Raw genomic sequence first — 21,271 nt, 5'->3', positions numbered from 1 at the left:
GAAATACGCAGATCCCTCTCCCTTCCTCACAGGCAATTTCCTCAGCATGGTACCGTAGCTGTTGTTATTGTAGTTATGACTCCAACTCAGACACTAATAAATCACAATGTACAACTTTCCATGTCCTGCTGCCAAATGAGGGTGTCAGACAGTGCTGGGAAATCCAGATCTAGGAAAACTGAAATTCACCTTCCAGATCCAATGAAGCAAAGATAGGACTGAGCAGCTGATTTAAAATACAGCTCACTGCACTCAGTCCTGACTTTCTGAACAAGCATGTGACATGTTAACAGCAAAGAAAAGTTAGAGTTAATTGGGAAACAGATTTAATTGTGTTCAACTTGGTAGTCTTTTACAACTAACAACAGCTCTCTGAGGGCAGCCCAGACTGTCCTCGTGCTGGGGCTGTGGATGGACGCAGCCCTTACGGTGGTAGATGCTGTCCCCAGCTGCCTGCCTCCAGCCTCTTGCCAGAGGTTAGACCCCACAAATACTCATACAGGTGTTTTTTAACCCATTTCAGAAAAAAAAAGAAAAGAAAAAAAAAGAAAAAAAAAAGAACTGTGTTAATATACGGCTTGTTTTTGATAGCCTGCCTTTGTTTGATATGGTGTACCTAAGGAAATGTTTAGGTGGGAGATAGAAAACCTCTGCAAGGTGCAGTGACAAAATCTGAGGATTGGCTATTGATCAGTGGCTTCTACTGGTACAGCTATTTGCAGAGTTCACACCTGGAATGTAAACAAAAGGTAGAAGACTATACTTACAAAAGCTTGTCATTCTGAATGCTATCACTGTAAAAATCTGTCACATTGTACCTGGGTATTTTTAAATACCAAAGTCCAGTTCACAGGCAGGCAACAGATGCTGTGATATGATCCTTCCCAGATGCAGAATCTCTGGAGGTTCCATGTCTACAAAATAAAAGCTACCCAGGAATATCCTATTTCATTTAATACTAGTCTTGGAAACTTGTCATCTGGTCATTCCAGTATAAAGTGTAACCAGACAGTGCACATGTATAGTCTCACAAGCAAGTGAACGGCTCTTTATATTAAAGGGAAAACAGCAGGCCAGGAACACTACCACAAACAAACAGAAAACCAGGTCACTCACTGGGATTTTCAGAAGTGATCTCTGAGATTATTCTGCCTGTTAATGCATCAGGCCTAAAATTACATTTTCACAGCTGTATTATAAGGACACTGCAGCAAGGTTATAGTGCCAGATTTATCCTGGCTGCCAGAGCAAGGGAAAGGCAAGACAGACATGATGACACAGGATTCTCACCGATCATCCAGTATATTTAACCTGCTACCAGTGAGCACTTGCCACCTTCTTGCACACGTATTGTGCTCCAGGACTGCCTATTTCTTCCCAGTACTGCCATAAACACTGTTCTGCTTTTGAAAGTTAAAAGAAAGAAAACCTCTTATTTTTTTATATAATCTTATTTTTTTCCTATTTTGTTCTAGGATATAGAATAATAGTATGTAAGACTTAGTGGGGATAGCCTCTCAAGTGCAGAGCAAGAACCAAAGTGAGAAAATTAAATTTCCATGTCATCAGGGGAGTGTGGGAGATGGTAAAGGAGGGAAAGCAATTTAGAACCATGAGTCTGATGCCTATGTAGCATAAAACAAACCATGTCAATACTGCTTCTTTTTTTCCCAGCTAAGGTAGAAGAAATCACAAGGCTCTGATTTCTGTCAGCAATATGGACTTTGAATGACTCCTACGGTCTGATTAAGTTTTGCAAGTTTAAGCAGTTTCTCACTTTGCTTTCTGCTCTCATGTTGGTAACTATTTATCTTCTTTAGATTACTGAGAGGCAATACTGACCTCCAAGTTTGGAGAATAAACACCTTTCTGGATCCATTCACTGATTTCCTGTTACTTCACATTTCAGACCAGGGAATATAGGTGGAAGAAATTGAAAATATGAGCGGTAATGCAGACTTCAGCATTCTCAGTTACTGAGTGTGTAGGTAGGTAATTTACATGATTGCACAGCTTGTGTTAGAAGGTTTGCCGTGCCCGAACACCACTCGTTTCATCTGCTTTAGATTTCTGTGCCACCTGGACCAGGGGGCAGCCTCTTACAAATACCATGTGAGCTAGAGATCCATCTCCATGAAACGGCCTCTGGAGGCTTGTGAGAGAGCAGGGAGCGTGGTCCTTTTCAGCCTTTTGCCTATGAGTTGCACATGTGGGAAACACACACCTGCCGTCGTTTTTATTTTCTGAAAAGCTTCCAATGGCCTTGGCCAGGTTGGGGCTGGGATCTCCAGCAGGCAACGCGCCCTCCAGCTCCCTGCTGCTGGCACGAAGCGCACAGCACCTGCCCCGAGCCTCACAGCGCCGCCCTCAGGCGCCATTAACCGCCCCAACCGCCGTAACGGCCGCACGCCCCGCCCCGGCGGCGGCGCATGCGCGGTGTGGCGGCGGAGGAGGGCCCGTCCCGTCCCGTCCCGTCCCGTCCCCTCCCCTCCCGTGGCGGCGCCGTGATCCCTGCGGCGGCCCGTAGCGGCAGCGCGGGGACAGGCAGGCCGGCCGGCCGCGAGATGGCGGCGCAGAAGATAAACGAGGCCCTGGAGCACATCGCCAAAGCGGAGAAATAGTGAGCGGGCGGCGGGCGCGGCGGGGTGCCGAGGCGGCTCGGCTTGGCTCGACCCGGCTCTTCTGGCTCGCGGGGGCGCGGCGCCGCGCCGCCTCCTGCCCGAGCCGGGCGCCGCGGAGCGCGCTGCTCGCCCCCGCGCCTCGGGGCTGCTGCCCGCTGGGCGGCTCGGCTCCTCTTCTTCAGCCCCGGGCCGCGGCCGAAGCGCCTAGGAGGTGTCTTGGGAGTTGTAGTTCTGCCGGCCGCCGTGCTGGGAGCGGAGGCCCAGGGGAGAACTACGTCTCCCATGTTGCCCCTGGCTCAGCGGTTGGGAGGCGGTGGTCTCGCGGGGTGACGTGACCTGGGGGGGGTGGGTTGACATGGCGGCCGGGCCCCCTTCCTCCCCCCAGGGGCTGGTTGTGGCGAATAAAACTGCTTCACCCCGCCTGCCTTCCTTGGCTTGGTTGTTTCCTGCCTGTTTCCTTTTAGATGGCCTCAAAGACCTGTGCTGACACGTAGCTTAAAGGACTTAACACCCTACGTGTGGCAGTCTTTTATTTGTGTTTTAACACTGAATATAGCCATTTTGCTCAATCTCACAGGCTGCTGTACAGATGTAGTAGAGCTGACTGTTCCAAAGATACTATAACATTAGTAATAAATAAATAATGACAGGCAGTCCCGAAACTGAGGATCGAAAGTCGTGGAGAGACTACCTCACAGTCCCCAAATCAAGGATCGAAAGTAGCATGATAGCAGGGAGAGCACTTTGCAATAACAAATGTGTACCAAGTATTCTTTTCATAATACCTGATGAAAAATACCTTTCAGTGGAATTCATTTTAAGCATATCCTGGAAAGCATCAGACATAAAACACACTAAATTCATGAACTGTGTGCAGATTAAAGGCTCGTGTATGTTAGCTAAATGAAATTGAGATTTTTTTGTGATTAAAAATAATACAAAATGAAAGCTTGCTTTGGATTTGTGTGCTGCGGTAATCCAAGTAAGATTACAAAACCAGTATATGGTCTATATACAATGTTTTTTCCATGTTGAGCATGTATTGCATCTGAAGTGTCAGTCTACAACAGATACTGAAATGAACTTTAAAGTTAATTTTTTTTTAAAATAAGGAAATCGTAATGTTGAAGTCAGCATTGCCTGATGACTCGCCTCACTTTGCTGTGTGCAGTTTTTCCTCACATGTATATATGTGCAGCACCAATTAAGTGTCACGAGCTGTTGTAGACGTATTAATGACAAACCCGTGAGGCTTTATGTTTGTGTTGGGAGGTAAATAATTTCATTTGTGTATGGAATGGAGAGTCTGACAGCTCTCTGGTAGAAGTATTTTTCTTTTGTTGACTTTCTACTGCTGAGGAGCTGGGCTTGAGATGACTCTTTGGGGATCAATTTAGAAGCACGTTAGGACAGGGCATGTAACTCAGGAGACCATTGCAGTGCTTTATGCAATGCCAAACAATGTTGGCGTTTGTTTTTGCAGTTGTGATGCCACAGTGGTATTGGCACAAGGGTAGTCACTCTTTTTCAGAGGTCGTCTGAAGTTCTAAATATATATTAAATGCTGCAAAGGTAAAATATAAATATATTAGTAATTGTTAATAAGCCTTTCTTCTTGTATTTTAGTCTGAAAACTGGATTCTTAAAGTGGAAACCAGATTATGACAGTGCAGCTACCGAATATGGGAAGGCAGGTATGTGTGACCGTAAATATGGGCACATACTTTATGGTTTCAAAATGCTTTTTAAGCTTAAACCCTGATAATATTTTACATGTTTTCAGTACATTACTGTATAAGTAAAACTGTTTTGAAGACTAAAGTAAGAAGAAGGAAAAATAAATATTCCTAGTAGCACTGTAAAATAAATTTCAAATTGTACTTGGAGGTCTAGACCAATTGCAAAATACCTTTCTTCTTCTCAAGCTTACAGCTTCTACCTTGGATATTATTATGTGTCACAAAAATAAAGCTTTCCTCCTTCCACTTGTCCGCCCCCAAATCGTATGACCTTCCCCAACAACAAATATTCTAGCTGTTCTTAAATCTTTGCTTTTTCATCATCTTTTGAAGTATGTCTTGACTAAGACTGTCTCAGTAAGGTAGTGACATTGACAGTTTTTTTTAGATACAGTAAGATCTCTTTCCTCCTTCTTTTCTGCAGCAAATGTCAAACCAAACATAAAATTCTTACTAGCTGATTTTTTTTCTTAAACCATTTTTTTTCTTTCTGAAAGTAGGCATTTCTACTTACCCGTTTAAGCCTGAATTAAAATAAATTAAAAAAAAAAAAAGGAAGAGCAATTAAAGCTCTTACGAATTGAAATTTACTTAAGTCCTGCTTCAATATCCTATCTATCTAATGGAGATACAAATACATGCTTGTACCCTGAAGTGGTTATGTTGAGGAAGTTGTTACTGGTTTGTTTTCTGGATGATACGCTTCTATCACTGCCCTGCTGACTTTGTATAATCTCTACTGATTAAACCTATATATATATGCATTTCTGTAGTTCTACAATTAAAATGCAGAGTGAGCGAGTTGCTAAATCTGTCTGACTGGATTATGTGTAACATAGGATACAGTGATGTTATGCAAGTGTTGTTGACAATAAATGTTTTCAGTGATAACTAAGTGACTAATGGAGTAAGGAGGACTGTCATGGGATATTTTTATTATTTTTTTACAATTTAACAAGCCCTTCAATTTATCTAAAGAGTGTTTATATCTTTAGGTGGTTAAATACTTGAGCAGAAGTGATTAAATAAAAAGGTAAAAGGCAAACTATAAATGAGAACTTTATTTAATTTCTTGCAGCTGTTGCTTTTAAGAATGCCAAGCAGTTTGACCAGGCAAGGGAAGCCTGTTTGCGAGAAGCTGAAGCACATGAAAACAATAAAGCGTATCCTTTCATTGTTTTTCTTTTTTCCAAGAAGCTGACTGTTTGCTACTTAGAATGGGGTAATGGGTGTTGGTAGAAATTGTTTTTAATATATTTGTTCGTTTTGTCAATTTAAGAAGGTTCTCTTCTGGAAGACTGTAAGTGGGAAAACTAAAAAATTTTTGTTTAGAAAATCTATTTTGTTTCAATTACTATCTGGCATGATAAGGTGCCGACCAGTGCCTGAGATGCCTAGGTACTACTTCAGAAATTAATATATAAGTATTTTTAAATTCCTACAGATAGTATGAATTAAATTGAACTGACATTATTACAATGCTTATGGCAGTATTCAGTAACCAGGAACATGTTTTTAAATAAATAAGATTTTTATAACTTCACATGTGTGATTATACTTTAGTATGTTGCATTTGTTTTGTTCTTAGATGCATTTATTTTTGATACCTTGCCTACAAACTTCACAGGTTTTATTTGTGTTTATGGGAGTCCTTGCTTTGAAACTAGCAGTTATATAAGATTTTGTACACAATTTTTCTTCATTATAATTTTATGGATTTTGTCCTTGACTTTGACAATGTTACTTCCAGACTTTTCCATGCTGCCAAGTAAGTACAGGTGCACCAACTAATCTGAAACAAGTTTTCTGATTTATGGTACAAGCATGAGCTATCATTTTGATTTCACTGTAGTAAATGGCATGGTTCAAGTGATTTCACCATTTCAAAATCAGTTTAATGAAAGCACAAGCTAGGAAGGTCTGAAAACCTGCAATGGCTATCTGAAGAAATAAGGATTTTCACAATCCACAGTAGCTTTTGATATCAAGTACTTTTTCTTACATTAAATTTTTTATAAGCTAGAAATTCTGCACTGTTGAGCTTACAATGAAATTTAATTAAAGAATGCTTCAAAGCAAGCAGGTAATGACAATTCAAATATTACTTGTGGGACAGATCATGAGAATAGATTTTTATTGGGGAGATCAGAAGGTGTGGTTGAAATACTTTATTCGTGGAAGATAATCTTGCACATGTATTGTCTCATTACATAACTTAAAATACTTGAAATATCTTCAAATTATTAAATATTAACAGCGAAGTGGTAGCTGATGCAGGTTGATGTTTGCTGCATACTTACAGCTTGCTGAAATACACCATATCTAACCGAATTGTAATTTTTTCTCTGCAGAGCTTATGAACAAGCTGGCATGATGCTAAAGGTATTTTCGTTTACTAGTTCTTATTAAAAAGTTCTCTTTTATAGTGAGTAGATAGTTTTATCTCACCCAACCATTTTAAAGATATATGCAAGCAAATTGCATGTTAAAGTGCTGTTCTTCTGTTGACTTACAGTCCCCACCAATACCCTCAAGTAGTTTAGGGAACCTGCGTTTTTAATTGGAAACAGTTTTTTTGGTTTCCTTTTGTAGAAAGAAAGGTGAGGTGTCATGTCAAAGGGTGACTGAAGACTAGTGCTGCTGCTCTAAACTACAAGAAATTCTTGCCTTAAATGGGGAAGCAACTAATTGCCACTTAGACAAGCAGTAGATTGAAGTAAGAGAAATAAAAGCTCATATTCTAGCGCTGTTACAGCTTCTTTACAGTTGACCAAATACTAATTTTACCGATGATATCGGTAAAAGGACAATCCTGAAAAGAGGGGTGGTAGAATCAGGTTATCTCACAGGAACAAGATGATGTGGATATCTTTATTTTTGAAAGTAAAATGTAAGTGTCTGGTAGAATTTGGAAGCTGTAGAATGAGAAGGAAGTCTTGTTTTGCCTGTTTGTTCCATTAGTACTTGTATTATGGGGCAGTGGAATAGTGTTTTTGCTTGAAATATTTTATTTGTGAAAGAAAAAGGTTTCTACTTACTTGACATGGGTATAATATATATGTCACGTAATCCTTAAATGCATGTTTTCTAAATATATTAGTTTAGTTATCCATTCCTCAGCCATACTGCATGCATATGGTCTTTCAGTGGGTTTTGGGTGACACCTCCAAACTTCATGCGACAGGTTATTGTAAGCCTTGTAATCATGAGTATTCACTGCTGTAATCTGATTGCTTATGAGAATCCTGCTTGTGACCTTTTGTATGAGTGTGTATTAGTGAGTCAGTAGTTTTATAGATCACTGGGTGATATCATTTGGGCATCACTAAATCAGTGCATATTAAGTTTGGTGCTTAGAAGTGAATTTGGAGTTTATATTCAATCTTCAAACCTATTCAAGACTGTAAACACAAATTAGAATCGTAGTCTGATGCTCAAATCCGATCTGACGGAAAGGTCGGTATTTGTGTGGACTGCTGCTTAGATGCTCTCTAGCTGCTTGTTGAATCAGATTTTGAAGATGGAAAGATTGAATTCAAAGATTGAGAGTGAGAAAATTTAGTTTTAAGTTGGATTGAAATCTGCAGAGGGAGTGAACTTGTTGGTCAGTGAGAAGGCTGCCTGCTATGTCCCCCTTACTGTGGTTATTCAGTGAGTTTATTGAACTCTACTAAACTTGTTCTTCACACTTATGTGGCAGTGCAGAAGGTGCATTTCTGAATTCCTGTGTGTTCTGGTACTTTTTTTATAAACTGAAACCTCTAAATATATATTATGTTACAGTTTGTTTTGCTTTGTTTCATTTGCTTCATAAGCACAGCTCCTAACGGCAGTCTCCCTCTGACTGTTTCTTCGCAGGAGATGCAGAGACTCCCTGAAGCTGTTCAGCTAATTGAGAAAGCCAGTATGATGTACCTGGAGAATGGGACACCAGATACAGCAGCTATTGCACTGGAACGGGCTGGAAAGTAAGCTTGCGGTATTGGCAGATAGAATACCTGTGGGGCACGGGTATCTCTTTGGTTGCCTCCCTGTCTTTTTGATGCTTTCATCTGAAGAGAAATTACTTATGTTTGTCACAGGTTAATAGAAAATGTGAGCCCAGAGAAGGCTGTACAGCTCTATCAGCAAGCAGCATCAGTGTTTGAAGTAAGCTTTACTTTTTTTTTTTATTATTTTTACCAGCAAAGAACTTTCCAGTCCCAGAAAGTAAACTGACTTGGATGAATTGCTGTGTAGGATCAGCTGTAAAGCTAAGAAAATGCTGAATGGTGGCCTCTAAATTATTTTTCCCTCCTTTCACATCAGTGCCTGAGTAATGAAGCTGAAGGGTTTTTGTGCTGTAGAGAAGGAGATTATAGAAGTGAGGGGTCAGTTCTTTTCTCAGGTTGGGACTTGACGAAATCTGTGTCCTGTATGTTTTCATTTTCTGCCTCTTGTTGGTCAGTCCAGAGTGTAAGGAATATGGCTTCTGTTGAGTCCTGGAATCTAAAGCGGTTTGAAATCTTTGAAGGCACAGAATGAAGAGTTTGCTTAAAGCTCCACCCATCCCATAAGCCTTTTCATTACTGTCTTTGGCATATTTCTCTATAGATGGTTGTCGTATGTATGTCGGCAAGTCTGTGTTGATGTTGCTTTGCTCTCTAGATACATACAGGAGCTGGCTGTGGGACTTGGTTATGCCAGTACTCTTCGTGTTTAACAGCAGTTCCCAAACTCAAGTGATAGCAGAACATTTGTTTTTGGTTACAGACAACATACTTAGTTTAAGGTCTTTTAGTCTTAATCCTACACAAATGGAATATGAACATATGAATTCTCTTTGGTCTTTTCTAGAATGAAGAACGTTTACGGCAAGCATTAGAAATGTTAGGGAAGGCTTCAAGACTTCTAGTCCGAGGACGCAGGTATAGCTTTATAACTATTTCTTCTTAAATATAGTTGAATCTTTAACAGTGAATTTATTTGTTTTGGTTTGGTTTTTGTTGTTGTTGTTGCTGGGTTTATATATACCATTACTTATGCTTCTTCTTTGAGACGCACTTCAAACTTAAATGCAGTTTCTGTGGAATAGAAGACTACCATGTTCATCCAGGAGTCACGTGTTCTGGGATAGGAGAATGTGAGCTGTAAAGCTTTGTTTCCTTTGTGTTTATTGAGCAGCTATAAAGGACCTATGTCAGCTTTCACTAGTTGCTAAACTGCTGGAAATTTTTTCTTCCAGCACTGATTTGTAGAAAGTATTTGGAAATCTTTTACCGCTATCTAATACAAAACAGGGAAATTAAGTTATGAAACTGAGGAAAGAAATCTGTTGGCAGTGGTCTGATGGTGGACTTCTGAGAAGTGTGTCTTGGTTTCTCAATTGCAACTTACTTTAAGTGCTTGTTACCGGCACCAGACTTGACCTGGAGTTCAGCTTAGACTTGCTTCACTGAAACATACAGTTTCTTTGTCTGCATCTGTGTTTCTGGCTACTTTCAAGAAGCTTTATTTTGTTGTTTAATTGTGGCCAGAAAAATAAATTCATAAATTAGTGTCAAAATCTTTCTGTGAAAGAGCGAGTTAACGTACCTGCAGAACATCTGAAACATGGTTGCTCTTCTCCTTTATAGTTAATGTGCTATCATTCATTTGTAGAAGTTTAATATAGTAGTTAAAAGGAGTATTCAAACTGGAAACCAGCTACTATGTTTTTTTCATTGTTTGTTGACATCAGATAGACTGATTGCTTATAGTAACTTCATGATATATAAATTATGAGGCATTCATCTTGTATGATGTTGTGAAAAGTGAGGTTTTGTCTGAATACCAGAGGTGTTCTTGGCCTGCATGTATATGAAAGGTATTGTTGACTGTGTGTGTGTATGTATGTATGTATATATATATATATATATATGTTTACATACTCTTAATAAGATCTACTGCTGATTTTAGTTTTGTTGCTTTTTATTGAGGAAAGCTTTGCGTGTGCATTAGTTAAACAGCTCAAAATGAGCTTTGGGTTTATTATGCTTGTTTAGCTGGTATTGATACTCATAACTGAATGGTGGATTTTTTTGTTTGTTTTAGATTAGATGAGGCTGCATTGTCTCTTCAAAAGGAAAAAAGTATTTATAAGGAAATTGAAAATTATCCAACATGCTATAAGGTAAAAATCTAAGTTACAATTTCTGGTAGTGTATTTCAAGTTTTTCTGGGGAACTAATGTAAGCTAATTGCTGAGTTCTGTCTGACAAAATGTACCTCTTGACAGATATATTTTTCTTGTTAAATAATTACAATGTGTTGTCGTTCATGCTTCCCCAACCTCTGTATTTTTCACTACTGTAATGTTGAAGATAAGATGCTGTTATCTGTGGGAGCTATCAAAAACACTGAACTATAGTGATTTATGAATGGGCCTTCAAATTGATTTGGACAAGCCCAATTTTCTGTTTTAGACGCTGAATTAATTTATTTTGAAACAGGAAGGGAGAGAAAGAGAATCATGGACATATTCTTACTGTATTTTTAATAGGATTGTCTTCTGGTCTGTGTTTAGTTTGATGTTATTTCTTCGGTATTCTTAGTAGAAATATTTAGTTTTGGTTCTAAATAAGAATTTGTGATAGTTTGTTTTGGGTTTGTAGTTGGCATGACCTGTATGACAAACCACAAAAAGAAAAACATTATCTAGTTCTGTGCAACAGTTCATTATAACATTAGAGGAGATAACCTATTTCATACCAGCTGATGATCTGGCTTACTACTACTTCATGACGTTCTTGTTCCAGTATATTAGAATCATTGAAGACTCTTAACGATCTTTTCACACTAAATATTAGCAGTCCATTATCTTTCTCATATTTTACTGTTTTTTTCTAAAGAATAATCAGTTTCTTTTTTTGTTGTTGTTTAGAAAACTATTGCTCAAGTCTTAGTTCATCTTCACAGAAATGATTATGTTGCTGCAGAAAGATGTGTGAGGGAAAGCTATAGGTAAGTCTGCTTCATATTTTGTAATCTTAAGCTGAATGTTTCATTAATGGTGATTTATTCTTATGATAGAGCAAGGGAAACGCTCTCTGTCAATAAGTTTTAAACAAGTCTATTGACTTACAGTACAACAGCATTCTCTGTTAGATAGCCACCTATCAGGAATATGTTTTTGCTCTTAACAGATTCAGCAGTAATTACCATTGTGATACTTGTTAGTGAATATACAATAAAAAGTTAGTCATAAATAAATACTTACGTACAGGTGAAATGAGATTAAAATTAGATGTTTTTTAAATTTTTCCTTGATAAAAGCTGAGCAGAATACTGTTACGACTGGAATTCTTGCCTTACTGATAGCCTTTGGCATGTCTCGTTTTCAAACAAAACAGAGATGGTTGCCTATTTGTAAATAAATGTTCAAGATTAAAAGTGGGGATTTCTAGATGTCCCTAACTGATTTTTTTTTCAGAATCTTTTTGCCGTGTCATGTGTTGAGGCCCTTAAAAAAAGTTGAAATTGTAACTTTTCATTACCACATTTTGTTAGTTTGAGGATGGAAATGTTGAATGCAGTCTCAAAATGCTCAGTAGCAGTATCCATGTACAATCAATTAAACTGTCTGGTATGGTGATTAGATTGAGGGAAAGATTCATCTAAAGGTTTTTGTTGAAGAACATTTTGTAGCGTGTGAGTTACTACGTTTCTGGTTGTCCTGATACAGAATATCTTGCTCTTGTCATAGGTAAGAAAAAGAAAACCAAGATTTCTCTCACGTTTTTTTAATAGTTGATTGAACTGAAAGACAAGTTAGAGAGCAGAAACTAGTCCAGTTCCACAGTGAAATGAAGCAAGTATTCTTTATACACCCAGGAGAAAATTTTGATGTCAAAACTTGGATTAGTGTTTTACTGTAAACCTCAGAGGCTTTCTTGCAGCTCTCTATTTCAGCTTTTATCTGGACTTCGTAACAAAATACTGAAACGATGTGTTTTTACTTAACTGTATGTTTTAAGTGAAATGACGTGAACATATACGTAAGTTGAATAGTTACTTTATTTTTAGAAATAAGCTGTTAAGATCCATCTTTAAACATCTTGGTCATATTTTCCAACTCTTCAATTTGTATGTTATGTAGAAACTCACTACAAATTTTTCCTGTATGTAAAATGGAAGAAGAGTTTATTGACTAGTCAGGAAAAATCAAGAAATTCTAATCTCTTTTTGACTTGGCTGTGATTGCGGTCTAATTCTCAGCAAGCTAATACTGCTGAAAGTTGAAGTTTATGGATATGATCCATGTACCTGGAGAAATCAGCGTTAGACAGTTTGATGGAGTAAGTAGTCCATCAGATTCTCATCAGCTGCCTGCTCTTCTGCTTATTAATTAGCAGCATTTAAAGATAGGATAGCTGAGCATCAAGTAGATTGCTGAAATGTCCTAAATGAACTCTTAATTTCCTTCAGTATACCGGGATTTAATGGAAGTGAAGACTGTGCAGCACTAGAGCAGCTTTTAGAAGGGTATGACCAGCAAGATCAGGATCAAGTTTCAGAAGTCTGTAACTTGCCACTCTTCAAATATATGGACAATGATGTAAGTGGGTAGTTCTTACGATTTTTTTTATAATCCTTTTTGTTTGCTCAGTTTGAGGGAAATTTTCCTCTAATAGAGGAAAATAAGGAAAGCAGAGTCCATACATTTATTGCGACTTGCTCTTTCATCCTGCCTTGTGCCTGCAAAATTCTTTTTTTGACTTTTCTGCCTGCCCCTGTAAAGTCCCACGCTGTTGTTCTGTGCTGATGGTGGGAAGGCTTAGATGAAAGAGCAATTTGTTATCAATATGCTGAGTCTGTTTAAAGAGTTGTCCAAAATACAGTTCCCGTTTGCTTCATTAGTTATGGGGCCAGTACACTTTGTTGCTAGTGGTTTATCTCAGAAATACCATGTTGCTGCCTGCATAAACATTACAGAATGAGTGTGATGTCTACAGGATGTTGGATGCTTTTTTTTGGCACTTATTCTCTAGCAAATCGCTAATTTGTGAAAGATATATTTTTTCATTTTAAGAAAGTAGTCCGTATTGTGTTTTTTTTCTTTGAAATTGTAATTTGTAGGCAGAAGGTATAAGGATAGGAAAGCCATAACATGCCGAACTTTGTAACAGTATCGACTAAAATTACTCTATTACCATGCTGAATAGTAGAAACCAAGGTACTGATTATACTGAAAAATGCTTGCGAGACTTAAATGAGCCATAACTAGATAATGTGTGCAGAGGTGCACACTGAAAATGTTTGTGGTGGTTTTTTTTTCCTCCTGAAAAGCTTGAACAGCTGAAGCTGTAGAATCCAAGGCCAGCTAGGATGGGGCTTTGAGCAACCTTGTGTAGCAGAAGGTGTCCCTGCCTAAGGCCTATGGCAGGGAGGTTGGAACTAGATGATCTTAAGGTCCCTTCCAACCCAAACCATTCTATGATGATTATATAATCATTTGGCAAAATTATTGTATAATACACAGTATTGATACAGATCTTGTTTCTCATTTCTCACAGCGTTGGAGATGGAAAAATGAACCAACATTACACTTATTCTAAGTTGTATAAAGTGTAGTCTGAAAGCAGCATCAGTCTGTTTTCTGTACCGAATGTGACTTCTTTGTTAATTGTGAACTTCAGTCAGTTCTGTGCAGTGTAATTCAACAAGACTATTTTGTGATAGTAAAGAAAGTAAACTTATCTTTTTCTTATCAGTATGCCAAGCTTGGTCTTACCTTGGTGGTCCCAGGAGGTGGGATCAAGAAGAAGTCTCCAAACACTGCACAAGACAAAACAAGAGGACCAGCCACGGTGGGCTCTCATGCCGATGAGGAAGAAGATGAATATTCTGGTGGACTTTGCTAGCTGCAGATATATGTTGTCTTAAATATCTAACTTGTTTGTGATGTTGAGCATATCCAAAGGTACCAGATTTTCCAGAGCTTCATTGCAATTGTGATATGGGAATGCTAATATTAGCTTGGCAGCTTTTGGGTACAAAAAAAAGGAGAAAGAGCATGATTGTACCTTTCATCTTGAAACACCTTTGGATTTCATTTCTTAACCTGGTAGGAGCTTCTTTAGGGTCCTGCCTGCAGTTTATGGGAAAAAATTCGAGAGAAGTTTTTACTAAAAGCACAGTTTAAAAAGAAACCAAAACTCTGAAGAGAAGCACTGGGGTTAGGGAGAGTGGCACTAAATTCCAAATGCTGGATTTCAGTACCTGATACTTTTTTGTCCCCAATAATATGTTTGTGGTTGTTTTCTGAGTTAAACGTAAGGTCGTTAAATGAACATCATCTGGATGTTCATCTCCTGTTTAACATTATTTAAGAAAGACTGTGGCACAGAGGGATTTTCCACTAGTATAATCACTAGGGGGAACATTCAGTTTATTTTAACATGTTTTTACCTCACTGTGGAATATTATTTTAGTATCTTATTCTTTGCAAGGAGTATCCATATGGTTGTAGAAAACACTAAGACAGCTACTGTGGAGGAGTTTTGCAAGGTTATAGGCGTAGATATGCACATCTTTCATCTTACATTGACCTAAATCTTTCGAAATACGTGAGTTCATAGTGTTTGTAATGCACACCTTGGGGAATGGAAGGAGTGGACAACCTTTCTAGCGCTGTTTCTGAACATAATGAAAAACAAAAATGAAGGTAAAAGTTAATGTGTGTTAAATATAAAGCTCAGGAGACAGCGTTTAGCAAAATTTAGGTGGAATGTTTCAGTGGTATGATTGAGCTTAGGAGTGTTTCAGATGTTCACTTCCTAATCAATACTCTAGTTTGCAAAGACGTTTCATTCTTTCATATTTTCAAAGCATAGAACAGCTACCTTTTACAAATGGCATTTTTCAAACTAGCTCAAACCCAAAATAACCAAATTTTAAAGTCTCTTCTCCACTTCTATTTGATTACAAGTTGTCATGTCTTTCACAAGCTTGTTTAGTGTCTAAATTAATTTGACCATTTTATGCTTAAAAGTTGACAACCCTAGAAGACGAATCTGTGGTCTGTTTTTTCAGGAGAACCTAATCAAGGTCTGCACTAAGGTGATGTCCAAAGTTCAATAAACAGTAGACCAAAAGCGTAGTGTTAAGTGTCAGTACAGTTTCTGCCACATCAGGGAACTGGATGGCTTCAAAAATACCAAGTGTGTCACATGTAATTGTGATGAAGGTAGACTTTGAGGGCTAATATTCACTTTGCTTGGGGTGGATAGCATTGAGTAGCATAGCAATGGGTGCACAAGCTACACCATGATTGTAGGCAGAACTGCTGTAAAAGTCACGTTACTCAATTTAATGGATGTTCAGAAAAAGCTTTTTCTTGGTATTAGCTTGGATTTCAAAGCTGTTTGAGAGCTTTTTAAAGCTGTTTAAACCTGTTGTTCTGCAGTGTCTGATAGATGATCTCCCTCTGTTATTAAGGATGTGTATAAAAGTTTTTGTACTTCTAAAAAATAGCCTAAATGAAATTTTAGGAAGTGAGTTGCTTTTCTCTCAGAATGATTACTAATATACATGAAAGATGTTTTTTTGAAGACTTTCCTATAACTCTTCTTTCTTCACCACTGAGGAAACTGAAGTGAAGTGTTCCACCTTCTGCCTTCTGGATTTGTTCATGAAGGTCACCATGCACTTTTTATGGGGAGTTTTTATTACTTTTTTTTTTTTTAAAGAACATTTAGAAGCACTGGGAACACTAAGGGATTTTCCCTGCATTTCCCTGCTGCTTCCATTTCTGAAATTACTTTTGGTGAATGGTATCAAGGAGTTTACTACTTTGTGTGTGCAAACAGTAACATGTATCTGAGAAGACAAGCAAGCAGGTCTGTCTGCAGGAAAGAACTTGATAAAATTTATACATTAGGATGCTTTTCGTGTTAGAAAAGAATATGCAAGATTGTGTCTTACCCACTCCCTCAGCTTTTTTTTTTCTTTTTAGCTTGTGCCAAGTACTGAAAACCTGGGACAAAAGTAACTTACACTAAACGTGTTAAGCTGCCATTGAATTTAAAGGGGGTTCCCTGAATCTTAGGAACAGAATCTTAATCTTTGATTGCAATGTTGCTGCAAAGACCAAATCTGCAGAAATGGAAGTGTCTGAAAATAAGGTGGTCTATTTTATATAACTTATTCTCCTATTTTAGGCAATGAAAGTGTGATAGGAATATTATCTGCCTTTTAGTAAATGTTTAACTATAACTGTCTGTATGTTATGTATAAGTGTTTGTTTCTATCTTTGAAAGCAATTTGCACACTTCTGTAAATATCATTTAAGTGATTTAAAGTGAAAAATACACCATTTTCAGCAAGGAAGTTTCCAAAACTAATGGTGGCTGTAAGAAAAATAAAATAAAATTTGCATGAAGACTGAGCAATGATCAGTGTAATGTATATAAAATTAGATGATTTCTAAATTATCTGTAATTTATGGCTGAGTATGCCCAGGTGCAGTGTGAAATCTGTGCTTTATTTGTTCCTTTCCCAAATCTGTAATGTATTAGATTATGAAGTGTGTTTGTAACAGCTCTACCGATGCTGCCTCTGAGAAGAGGCTGTGTTTCACCAACATGAAAAATAAAACTTGAAACTAACATATTTGTGCTAGCTTTCCCTGTTGTTGATCAGGTCCTGCTTAGCATTGCCATTTGAGAATGAATGTTTTTTTGTAATCTCAAACAGATTTCATGTGACCATTTGTCTGTGATTCTTGTTGCCAGGCATTGCGGGTATATTATGCGATCAAGGACCTAAGTCTCGGGAATTTCCTGGCTCAGTTTTGGGCACTGCAAGTCAGTGGTCTCCAGTCTTTGCAGCTTGTTCATTGGGCATTTCCTTACAGTCCATTTAATTTTATCCTGTGTTTTTTGTTTTTCTAACTGACCTTTCGGTACCTCTCTGCTGGCTTTCATTATCAAGGAAGTGACATTTATTAGGCAATTCTGTCCAGTCAGAATAAAAAGTATGTATATGTTTTGCCTCTGTGTTGATATGTAGCATCTTGGTTGATGTCACTTCACTTCCTAATGGCTTGTATTCAGAAAACAACATTGTTATACTGGGCAATTGTCAGACTGGAATTTGTCATCTTTTAACAAAGCGAGAGAGGGAAATAGTTCTCCAAGTTCTCAGTCTTTAATTTTAGCTAGGCATAGTAATGGTTTAGCACAATGATTGTCTTTCTGGTGATGGGGGAGGACATGCAGATCTTTAGATCTTCAGAGATAAAGCGCTTGTCTCCACATTTGGGCTGCTTAAATATATAGCAAACTCTTGAAGTCTTCTGGAAGAATACACCAACATGCTCCAAGATTTACCTGAATATGCCGAAATCCAGAAAGGATTGGGAATATTGATGGGAGCAGCACAGACATGAAAAAAGTCCCTGAGTCAAACTGTGCTCGAGTATTGATACTGACTGTAACCGAGGTCTTGTGTGTGCCTCTGGACTCTGCTAGAGGCTAAAAGAGGTGCCTGGACCAAAATGAAAGGGTCAATTAAATGTGAAGGATATCCTGGCCATAAGAACTTGAACGTTAATTTCCAGCAAATACAACTGTTTTGGAATGGTTTGGGAAGAACACATACAAGTGACATAATGGCTACTTAGGTCATATATTTTTGCTGGTTTAAAACCAAGACCTGAAAGTGTGGCAAATGGGAAGGTTAGTTTAGTTTTGGAATGATTCATTCTTTACCTGTGTCATTTTACTTGTATGTTGAAGTGTCACTGATGGATGTTTAAGCAATTCTATAGATAAATGGGGGAACGACAGGGACGGACTGGGGAGGGGAGAGAAGTTTAAAAAAACATGGAGTGCTACTTTTATTTGTATTTGAATGGAAATGGATTCTGTTAAAATAAGGAAAAATAAGTACGTTTATGTATGTGCTGAATATACGGAAATAGAGTGGGGGCGTTTGAGGTGTTATCAACGTGTGTTAAAACTGCTGTGTTAATTAGAGTTTCTTAATCACATCACATGGGTCACATTTTCAAAGCAGTTTTGGTTCATAAGAATGCAAGCTTGGCATTCTTCAGTTGGATCCAGTGGGGAGTTTAAAACACAATCAAGTGTGTTGGAGTTTACCATTACATTGATGAGAGCTGGGCTTTCCAAATAGCATTTGTTTTTTCAGGAACATGGAGGTGCCTACCTGAGGGTGGTCGCACACTGAAACAGGCTCCCCAGGGACGTAGTCACGGCACCAAGCCTGTCAGGGTTTAAGAAACGTTTGGACTGTGCTCTTAGTCATATGGTCTGAATTTTTGGGTAGACCTGTGTGGTGCCAGGAGTTGGACTCGATGATCCTTGTCGGTCTCTTCCAACTCGGGATGTTCTGTGTTTCTATGCATTTGAGTACCTGAAGAACTCTGACTGTGTCCTTCCGCACTAAAGAAAACCACAGTAAATCTCTTTCATTTGATTTGCCTTTTTTTTTTTTTCACTTCATATCTGCTGTTAGTACCTTTTTAAGGCAAATCCTGTGCAACTACTACTGGCTTTCATAGAATTAGAAATAACTTGATACTCAAACCAGCACGTAAATTGTTGACATACTTCCTTGCTGTAAAATTAATTCAGAGTTGCGATTAGGTTGACAGTGAAGACCTTGTTGGTATTGCACATAAATGCTATTTAGATGCCTTAAATATATTTAGTTTGCAACTGTAATTTTAATAGTTGCTCTAAAGTGTGTAATTAAAAATATGTATATATCGGTGTATGTTTGTACAGAGAACAAAGCTAACTTTGGCAAGTGACTTTTTTCTAGCTTTTTAAAACTTTCTAGGTAGGTGCTTTTTCTGTAACTAATTGTATGACAAATGCTGTTCTTTCTTTTTTTTTTTTTTTTCCTTCTTATTTTAAAGCAAATCTGACACTGCTTTTAAACAAGAGAAGAAAATACTCAAAGCTGTCAGTTTACAAAATGTCTTGGAGGCATTCCACTATAGGTCGGCTAAAACATGGTTTGAGTTTCAGTTGTCAAAATGCGATTCTCACCTCTTAGAAGACCACATTTGCAATTTTTTTTTTCTTTGAATGCCTGAATTGTTCCTAAGGAATAAAAGGGTGGTGTCCAATAGTCTCACATGTTGCTGTTCTTCATTTGTATCTTATTTATGTGTCTAGTTGGACTTTATTTAAAGCATTCTGCTTATTGAAAACAACATTTCTTTTGGTCTGCATTTGGCAGCAGAAACAAAGCTGTGTTTGGATATCACAGAGGTCTTGAAGTTTGGTAAAAAGACTGAGCAATTAAGCAGAGGTTAATGGCTCCATTATACTACTTTGGCAAATTCAGTGCCTCGTTGGGTCCTCTTTAGAAAGGTGTTTTTTTTTTTTCTATTTACTGTAGTAGCAATGTATTTAGATTAGTGTCAATGAAGTCTGTGCACCTTAGTCTGCATTAGTGTTTGAGCTATTGTTAGCTCTGTGCAGGAAATAAATAGTGGAGGGAAAGAGAGACAGTTCCTATCAGTGGTGTGTCAGTTAACGTTAGCTACATCAGAGTACTCATAAATAATCCACGTAAGCTGGATGCTTGAGTGTCTGTGACAAAAAAAATATTGTGTAGGTAAACTACAATGGGGTTTTTGAAAAATGGGAATTTGTTGATGGGATTCCTTTGCAACAGCAGTTACTGCAAAGTGGCAGACCCTGAATTCTGGAAGAGTAAGTGACCATTAGCACTGTAGCGAGTGGGTAAGGCATATATTTTTCCACAAATCTGACCGTTGTGGTATGTTCTTGTGAAGAATGCGTAGTACTGCATCGATGCAATGTGAAGACGTGTTTCTTGTACAACTAAACAAAGAAGGTAGCATGTTGCTACCAGAACTGTGGGGTTAACCTGAAAATCATATGGGAAAATGTCTTCCTGAGCCCTTTCTAATATGGAATGACAACAAAGCACGGATCTTCACACAGTATAACAATGTGGGCTCTGTAACCCTTAGGAGACTTCATCATTACTGACAAATCACCTTTTCTACTGCGTTTAAGTCAAAGCCGCTGGAATACTTGAAGGCTGAAGAATCTCTGGCACTGAAGTTCTCCAGTGTGATGTGAATCATCCCTTGGGTGCTGTGAATAAGGAGCTGTAAAGATAGTAAGAACTAAGCCTTTCTTGGGGAGAGGGGAAAAAAAAAAAAAAAGAAAACCACAAAAAACACCTTTTTTAATCATTGAATCTTATAGTGAGTAGAAAAGTTTCCTGAAGGTAGGAAATAAAAGAAGGAAGCATGCTCTGACCCCCTCAAAAAAAGCCAACTAGTGCCGGTAACAAAATTGGAGCAAGTAGATAATACTTTCCAGAGCAGAAGGGAACCACATAGGATCTGCAGTTATTTTAGTTATGTAGGAGTCTGAGTAGGAATATCAAGCTGTAAGCTAATGGTCTTCAGAGGCCAGCATCCCCAGGCGTTGGGCTCATTTTTCCTGTCTCTGTCACCCAGTACCTGTCAGAGACCTTCCAAAAAGCAGTCAGGTCTTTGTTTCAGAGGTCTTGATTTGCAGTGGTGCAGTGGTGTGGCTGCCAGCTTGGGACGGCAGTGAGAAGCAGCCGTAAGTCTGCACAGACATTGGAAGAAAAAATGGCTGTTGGTGGCTCATCTGCTGAGACTAATGAGGATAGCAGTAATGAGCAAGGCTGGGCTCTCATGCACACGCTGCTGGGATATTGATGGGTGCAGTGTGGTGTTGCAACCCGTTAGGGATACTCAAAGAAACGTTTGGATACTGGGGTGAAAAAAGTAGATCCTAGCATCTGTAAAGTATAAATAGGTTACCATGACTTCCCTTGCGTTTTTTGGATATGTATTTATGCACTTGTATTTTGCTTTATTGCCAAACTAGGCATAACCCGGAATGGGTT

The 21,271-nt window shown here is 38.3% G+C and overlaps 1 protein-coding gene across 1 annotated transcript; it reads left to right on the top strand.

Moving 5' to 3' along the window:
• Positions 1-2,424: 2,424 nt before the first annotated feature.
• Positions 2,425-16,986, top strand: NAPG (NSF attachment protein gamma). Its single transcript, XM_035564163.2, has 12 exons — positions 2,425-2,620; positions 4,248-4,315; positions 5,439-5,523; positions 6,111-6,128; positions 6,712-6,742; positions 8,219-8,328; positions 8,443-8,509; positions 9,197-9,267; positions 10,433-10,511; positions 11,262-11,341; positions 12,806-12,935; positions 14,092-16,986. The coding sequence occupies exons 1-12, from the start codon at positions 2,430-2,432 to the stop codon at positions 14,239-14,241; spliced, it is 1,080 nt and encodes a 359-aa protein (XP_035420056.2). The 5' UTR covers positions 2,425-2,429; the 3' UTR covers positions 14,242-16,986.
• The last annotated feature ends 4,285 nt before the right edge of the window (positions 16,987-21,271 follow it).

Source organism: Cygnus atratus, chromosome 2 (assembly GCF_013377495.2).
Source record: "Cygnus atratus isolate AKBS03 ecotype Queensland, Australia chromosome 2, CAtr_DNAZoo_HiC_assembly, whole genome shotgun sequence".
Classification (NCBI taxonomy): Eukaryota; Metazoa; Chordata; class Aves; order Anseriformes; family Anatidae; genus Cygnus; species Cygnus atratus.
The sequence above is the reverse complement of the archived record's forward strand: the minus strand, read 5'-3'. Positions and strand labels throughout refer to the sequence as shown.